Below are 7840 nucleotides of genomic sequence, written 5' to 3'. Positions count from 1 at the left end.
TGAGTCAAAACAACCCAACCGCTGGGTCAAAACAACCCAATAGCTGGGTTTGTCCTTTTTTAACCCAGCACTCGGTTATATTTAACCCAGCATTTTTTAGAGTGTAGACATCATATAACCAAACCTCATGTTTTACATGCTACTGTATGTCTTTCATCCATATGCAGACACGCAAAGCTGGCAAATCTGCATACTATGACGTTCATTACTGGATAGGCTCCGTGTCGACACTGGATGAACAGGGAGCTGCTGCTGTCTATGCCATTCAGCTGGATGAGTTCCTGGGCTCCTCTCCTGTCCAGCATCGCGAGGTGCAGCACCACGAGTCCAGCATCTTCTGTGGATATTTCAAGCAGGGCATAATGTAAGCATCTGAAAACTGCAGTCCACACCTCACCAGGCATTCGGTGAAGTAAAGTTGTTTCTTTGATTAGTTTCAAAGCATTGCTTTTCAAAAAAAAAAAAATGTCTCGGCTCTAATTATAATTGTGCAAAATAATTGATAAAACTTGTGCAAGTTAGACAAAAAAATAAGAACAACAGTGGATGTAACCTAATAAAATTGCAAAACAACAAACATTATGGGTTGACATGACAAAATATAAATACATTAAAAATACTTCTACAAGTGGCTAAATTTAATAATAATTTCTAGGTGTTACCCAACTGAAAATTGTGATTTTAGTTCTTTTTACGGACCCCCTACAATTGTTTAACTAAACCATTACTCAGCACTAGCTTTGCACCGGCTGTTAAATTGCCATTGGTTCATGAGAATTTCATAATAGCTGCGATATTTTAGTTTCATTTCTTCACACAGTCCATCAAGGTCAGACACAAGTAAAAGCATGAGAGATCCAAGTGCAAGCTTTTATTAAAATGTAAAGTGCGTAATCCAAACAGGCAGGTTCCAACACCAGCAAACAGTAATATCCAGGGCAAAGCCGAAGCCTTTTCCTTGAGAGGGAAGCCCATATTGATCTAATCAGTGTACCGCTGCTCAGACACTTCAACCTTCTATTTATCCCTCAGCGAAGAACGAAGGAGAACTTTGCAGAGAGAGTATATCAGGGTTTTAACTCGTGCGCATCTAAGTAAAACATAGTTTGCTTTACAGGGCCCCCTGGTCTCTTGGGGCCCCTAAGTGGCCACTCATAGTTAGAAATGGCCCTGCTACTTATTATGGACACAAATTTGAATGTGTTTGGTCCATGAAGAGGACGGAAAGCATCAAATATATGTCTTTATATATCCTTAGTTATAATTCAGGAGGGGTGTCATCGGGAATGAACCATGTGGAGACAAACACTTATAACATTCAGAGACTGCTGCATGTGAAAGGAAAAAGGAAAGTGACTGGCACAGAGGTGAGCAAACTCTTTGCCTGAAAGGGATAGTTCACCCAAAAAAGAGAATTCTGTCATCATCTACTCAGCCGTAAGAATTTCAATCACCTTCAGAACACAGATGAAAATATTTTTAGAGGAATCTGAGAGATTTCTGCCCCTCCATTGACAGTCCATGCATCTACCACTTTGATGCTTCAAAGAGTTCGTAAAACCAGTCCACATTAATCGAGCAGTTTAGTCCCAGTTTTCTTGAGAGACTTGATCGCTTTATATGATGGACAGATTTAATTTAATTTCTTTTATTCACATATTTACATATTTAATTAAAAATATCTTCATTTGTTTTCCATTTTTGGGTGAACTATCCTTTTAAGTAGTGTCTTCTAGTACCACAGGTACCAAAATGGTCCCTAATGTGATTCTCAAGATACAAATTATCGAATGCACTGGCCAATTTGCAGGTGGAAATGAGCTGGAACAGCTTTGACACTGGGAGTGTCTTTCTGCTGGATCTTGGCAAGACCATTCTCCAGTGGAATGGCCCTGAAAGCAACAAACAAGAACGCCTGAAGGTATGAGTTACATGAGCGATCGTAAGGTTTTGGGTTCTTTTAGATCGTAATGTCATGCTGCTCCTTGTTGACTGTAAGGGCATGATGCTGGCCAAGGACATCAGGGATCGTGAGAGAGGGGGTCGGCCAGAAATCGGCGTGATTGAGGGGGATGCAGAGGCAAACTCCCCGTCATCAATGGAAGTGATGGTGAGCATTTTGGGTGAACGGCCCTCTAAACTGCCCAGCGGGACTCCGGATGAAATAACTGACCAGGAGCAGATGTCTAAGCTCACCCTCTATCAGTAAGTGCTGTCAGCTCCAAGTTTACGTCTTACATGCTAGCTGTTTGTATTAACTAACATGTCGTTTGATTGATTAATCGGCTCACCTGATGTTCACGGGGTACTAGTTCGAATGTCTACCAGTCCTCTAACAAACCTTGAACTTTGCAGTGTGTCGGACGCTAATGGAGCTATGAATATCACAGAGATTGCAACCAGTCCACTCACACAGGACATGCTGAATCACGATGTAAGTGGTAATTTGTGTAAAATGCATTATTAATTTACTCCCATTAGACCATTGCAAGTCAATCCAAAACATAATTTGACCAAATATTTACTTTCATGCAATTGTGTTCATTTGTATTTAATTGGTTGGTCAGAAAGTAAGTTTGCAAAAATTTCTAAAGTATAGAAACCTTTTGATGAAAACGGTTTGTGCAGCAATCACAGACCCTTTGAGAGATAATATTTGCATGTGAGTTAATTAGAAATTAAATTCATTACCTTAAAATCAATTTCCACAAATGAATACATTCACATAAAAATTGTGGAAGGCATCTCTGCACTCGCCTCTGAGAATCATAGTTAACTACATGTCACACCGTGGCACACTAAACCGATAAATATAAAGGCCTAGACTTTTTTTATTATTATGAATATATATCATATGTCAGAAAAAAAATAAATAAAAAGGAGTAGACTAATGCTGTCACAATCTGGTCCACAAAGAACCAGAAGGAATCCATTCAAATAGTAGAGTTACTTTAATTACACCACACAAAAGATGAGTAGCGAAGTAAAAGTGTGTATTAAAACACAACCAACACCAGACGATGAACAGAAAGAACTGAAGGGGCTTAAATACACAGGCAAACAAACTCAGGTGTGCTCTAATTAGTAACAATGAATAATCATGACAACTGATGATAGGTAGGAACAAGTAAAAAAAAAAAAACAGACAGGTATAAAATCCATGAAAATTAAACTGAAACAATAACAGAACGTGACAAATGCACAACGTTTCTGACCCTGATGACTACATTTGCAACACGTTTTAATATCATTTATGTAGTGTATATAAATATACTACGAAGATATAATATGTTATTTAGTAGTATTTCAGTTAATGGAAAATGGAGCATTCATTCATTCACTAATTCATTCATTTATTTGGTCACACTTTATATTAGGTGGCCTTAACTACTATTTATAAAACGGAGAGTTCCGGTGCTTGATTCTGATTGGCTGAGCCGCGTTCGAAGCTGTTGTAAATTACTCTACAAACATACACCTTTGTTTACATTTGTCTGTTGCTCGGCAACCACTTTGTTACAACCACAACTGTTTCTGAGGAACTACATTGTTTGGTGGAAGAATACTGTTTTTGTTCATATCATTACACTTTATTTGCTCTGTTTTATTTTGTGAAACCATATACTACGTATATGGAATAACCGTTTTATAAAAGCAATAAGCCCCGTGAAGCCGTGGTTTACAGTGAATTTATAACAGCTAGGGGCGTAAAACCCCCTTAGCTGTTATAAATTCACTGTAAACCACGGCTTCGCGGGGCTTATTGCTTTAGTACTTACATCAAAGAATAAGTACAATGTACTTAATGTGTTCATATTGTATTGCAAAACACCTTTGCTGCTATTGTGGTGGGATATGGGTAAGTTTAAGAACAGGTTTGGTGGTATGGTTAGGTGTAAGGGATGGGTCAACAGTGTAATTATAAATGTAATTACAGAAATTAATTACAGACTTAATTACATATAGGTATTTTTAAAAATATAAGTACAATGTAAAAACATGTGTGTACTCAATAAGTGCATTGTATCAAATTATTAATTTGAATGTAAGTACATAGTAGTTAAGGCCACCTAATATAAAGTGGGACCATTTATTTATTTCAGGACTGCTACATTTTGGACCAGGGGGGGATGTCAATATTTGTGTGGAAGGGAAAGACAGCCAACAAAGCAGAGAGACAAGCAGCAATGACCAGGGCTCTGGTGAGTTTCTGTTTCTGTTTCTGTCTTCTCCAGATGTTAACTGATGGACTGGAGTGCTGTGGATTACTTGTGATGTTTTTATCAGCTGTCATCACTTGAATTAAAGTTTGATTTACTTATAAATTTTATTAATTTGACAGGAGTTCATTAAAATGAAGGGTTACCCACTCACTACTAAAGTGGAGGCTATCAGTGACGGAGGAGAATCGGCTCTCTTCAAACAACTCTTCAAGAGCTGGACTGTCAGAGAGCAGACAGCAGGTCTGGGCCGGACACACACTGTAGGGAGAGTGGGTACGTGTCTGATGCCATGCCTACTTTGAGACGTATGCTTTATTGACTGTTTTTTTCAGCTGAAAGTCACCAATGTATTTTGTAGAGAAGTGTGAAGTTGTTATATTTGGAGACCATTGTGAGGCTTGTTTTTACTGTAGTCTGCAGCTGTAGCCATGATGCTGATTTTAGATAGCTGTGATGATGAACAGAATAAGAATGACTGCATGCTGGTCCATAAGCTCTGCTCTGTTCTTTCATTAATTAGCTGATGTCACTCAAGAGAAGTTTGATGCCGCTAGGATGCATGTGATGCCTGATGTTGCTGCACAGGAGCGCTTGGTGGACGATGGCAGCGGACAAAAGCAGGTAAGGAGGAGATGAGTAATGTTATTGATGCAGATGTGAAAAACAGCACATACCTATGAATCAGGATGTAATATACACATAGAGATAATTGAGATAACATTGCAATAATTGACAGAAAATGGAAAAAAAAGAACATTCATGAGAAAAAGTCATCTCGAAAAACTTCTCCGTCCTTAGGTGTGGCGCATTGAGAATTTGGAGATGGTGGAGGTGGAACCTGAAATGCATGGATACTTCTATGGAGGCGACTGCTATCTGATTCTGTACAGCTATGATGTTAATGGCAGGAACAGCTACATTCTTTACATGTGGAAGGTAGAGTGACATATTTCCTTTATCTATGTAGAAGAGAGTTTTATGGCACTAAGGGTTGTTGATCATTTTACCACCCACCAAAAAAGTCATATGAGTATGACATCCAATCATGTGATGTTCACAAAATGTAATTATAAACCCAGAAAACAAAAGTAGTGTAAACAAATCCCTGTCTTCTATGATTATGCACCTCAAACATATATCAGAAAATGTAGTTTTAGTGCTTCACGCCCTTTAAACAAACATCTTCAGAATATTTTTACTTTCGTGTCTCGCTGCCAGAACATTTGTTATTGCCTTATACATATTACAGCATCAAATGTTATTTTCTCTTTTGACACCTGTACAACTGTTAAATCTACACAGTACTAGTGTACTCAGTAAGCTTTAAAGGCATCATCGGATGCTACATGCACTTTTACATGTTGTTTGAACATAAATGTGTGTTGGCAGTGTGTGTACACAACCACCCTATAATGATAAAGATCCACCAAATGTTTTTTTTTTAATCTACTAAAATCTTTACCCCTTTCTCAAATCGAGCCGATCTCAGATGCCTGTCTGTGTGACGTCACAAAAACAGGCCCCTCCCACGAAAGTTTGATTGACAGTAGCGTTTCAACTATGTTACAGACTTTTCATTAAGACCCTAAAGAATCATATCAACTTGTGGAAAATGGGCATCCGATGACCCCTTTAATGCTTAACATAGCTGATGTTCTCAGTGAAGAGGTCAAGTCGCATGTAATAATGAGGGTGATCTGTTTTGCTGGCAGGGACGTCATGCGTCTCAGGACGAGGTAACGGCCAGTGCGTATCAGGCTGTGACTCTGGACCAGCAGTATGGAGGTCAGCCTGTTCAAGTCCGAGTCTCCATGGGGAAGGAACCACGGCACTTCATGGCCATCTTCAGGGGCAAGATGGTTATCTTCGAGGTAGCACATTACTTGTTTTAAAAAGAGATTTTAAAAAGACATATGATTAGTGAACCGTTTGTCACAGCTTAAACATTAATTTGGCAAGAGGTACACGGTCCTGTGCTCAACCTCTACCTTTTCCTTTTTAATTTTTTAACCAAAGTCACATTCTGTGTAAATGTGACGGAATTCACTGGTTGACTTCTATTGATTAATTTGCTGCAGAAAGCGGTAGACTTAATTCTGTTGCAATGACTCAAGCCAATCGACTTAATTTCAGATTAATACAGTAGAGGATTTTTTCCCTTGTGTTCTGTCCTACTTTAATGTTCATTTTAAACATCCAAAAGACCAATACCATTAAAAAAAAAAATGCAGACACATTCTCCCTAACCCTTTTTTATTTTTATTATTTTTTTTATCTTAAAACTCAGAGAAGAGAGACTACAGCATTTTATCATTTATGTTATATGTAAAAGCTTGCTTTTGGAATATGCTTTACAGCATGTAAACAGCAATATGAAATAGCTTATTTAGCAGATTCATGAATGAATGAATGAATAAATAGCTTAAAACCAGCAATTAAAAAAAATAGTAATAAAATAAAGGTAACACTTTAGTTTAGGGACCAATTCTCACTATTAACTAGTTGCTTATTAGCATGCATATTACTAGCATAATGGCTGTTTATTAGTACTTATAAAGCACATATTAATATTTTACTCTGCATGACCGTATTTTAGATCCCTTAATCCACCCCATACCTAAACTTAACAACTACCTTACTAACTATTAATAAGCAGCAAATTAGGAGTTTATTGAGGCAAAAGTTGTAGTTAATAGTTACATTAATAGTGAGAATTGGTTGTAAAGTGTGACCAAAGTAAATAACAGAGGAACACAAAACAACTCAAAATGACAGAGAAGGTCATAATCAGAAAATAAGTAAAAATTTTATGAAAATGTTTGTGTTCACTATGTAGCCTAATAAACCTACATTTCTGTTAATGCAACAACCTCTTTAAAACAATACAAACTACTATTAAGATATTAAGTTTAACATTTTTTCACCTATGTGCTGCTTTTACATTAGAAACTGCGATAACATTATAATTTGCTACAATGTGTTCATAATGCAATCTCAGACATGCAATATCCTATTACCTTATGTGAAAGACGCTGACATTATGAGCTAAAGATTTTATTACGAACGTGCATAAATGTTCTGTTTTCATAATACTTAAAGGGGTCATATGATGCTGCTAAAAAAGAACATTATTTTGTGTATTTGGTGTAATGAAATGTGTTTATGCAGTAAATAAAACACATTATTTTCCACATACTGCACATTATTGTTTCTCCTCTATGCCCCGCCTTTCTGAAACGCGTCGATTTTTACAAAGCTCATCGTTCTGAAAAAGCGAGGTGTGCTGTGATTGGCCAGCTATCCAGTGCGTTGTGATTGGCCGAATACCTCAAGCGTGTGACGGAAATGTTACGCCCCTTTCCATACTGTGATGCCGTGTCCCGGCCGGAGCGACCAAAACCAATAAAACCCATTACAAACGAGGCATTCATTGCATCCAGTGGGGACATAATTATGGAATATAATGACTTGTACTGTCTTTATACGCGTTGCATCGCGCCGCGTAAACATAAAACCATGTCTGCATTTGTGATCGGAGAAACGACAAACAACAAGCGCTACTCTACACTGCCCAAAAAACTCGCTTTAAATATATAAAATATAAAAACGCTTTAAAT

At 37.7% G+C, this 7840-nt stretch overlaps 1 protein-coding gene across 1 annotated transcript in view; it reads left to right on the top strand.

Annotated features, from left to right (window-relative positions):
• avil (advillin) overlaps window positions 1-7840 on the top strand; it is a 13917-nt gene that overhangs the window by 2989 nt on the left and 3088 nt on the right. The window contains exons 4-13 of the mRNA XM_016562448.1: window positions 168-364; window positions 1259-1367; window positions 1811-1921; window positions 2000-2205; window positions 2356-2434; window positions 4104-4202; window positions 4343-4496; window positions 4744-4844; window positions 5022-5159; window positions 5936-6094. Coding sequence (XP_016417934.1) covers window positions 168-364; window positions 1259-1367; window positions 1811-1921; window positions 2000-2205; window positions 2356-2434; window positions 4104-4202; window positions 4343-4496; window positions 4744-4844; window positions 5022-5159; window positions 5936-6094 — 1353 coding nt within the window. The remainder of the gene's footprint in view (window positions 1-167; window positions 365-1258; window positions 1368-1810; window positions 1922-1999; window positions 2206-2355; window positions 2435-4103; window positions 4203-4342; window positions 4497-4743; window positions 4845-5021; window positions 5160-5935; window positions 6095-7840) is intronic.

This window comes from Sinocyclocheilus rhinocerous, unplaced genomic scaffold (assembly GCF_001515625.1).
Source record: "Sinocyclocheilus rhinocerous isolate Xijiao unplaced genomic scaffold, SAMN03320098_v1.1 scaffold1702, whole genome shotgun sequence".
Lineage (NCBI taxonomy): Eukaryota > Metazoa > Chordata > Actinopteri > Cypriniformes > Cyprinidae > Sinocyclocheilus > Sinocyclocheilus rhinocerous.
The sequence above is the reverse complement of the archived record's forward strand: the minus strand, read 5'-3'. Positions and strand labels throughout refer to the sequence as shown.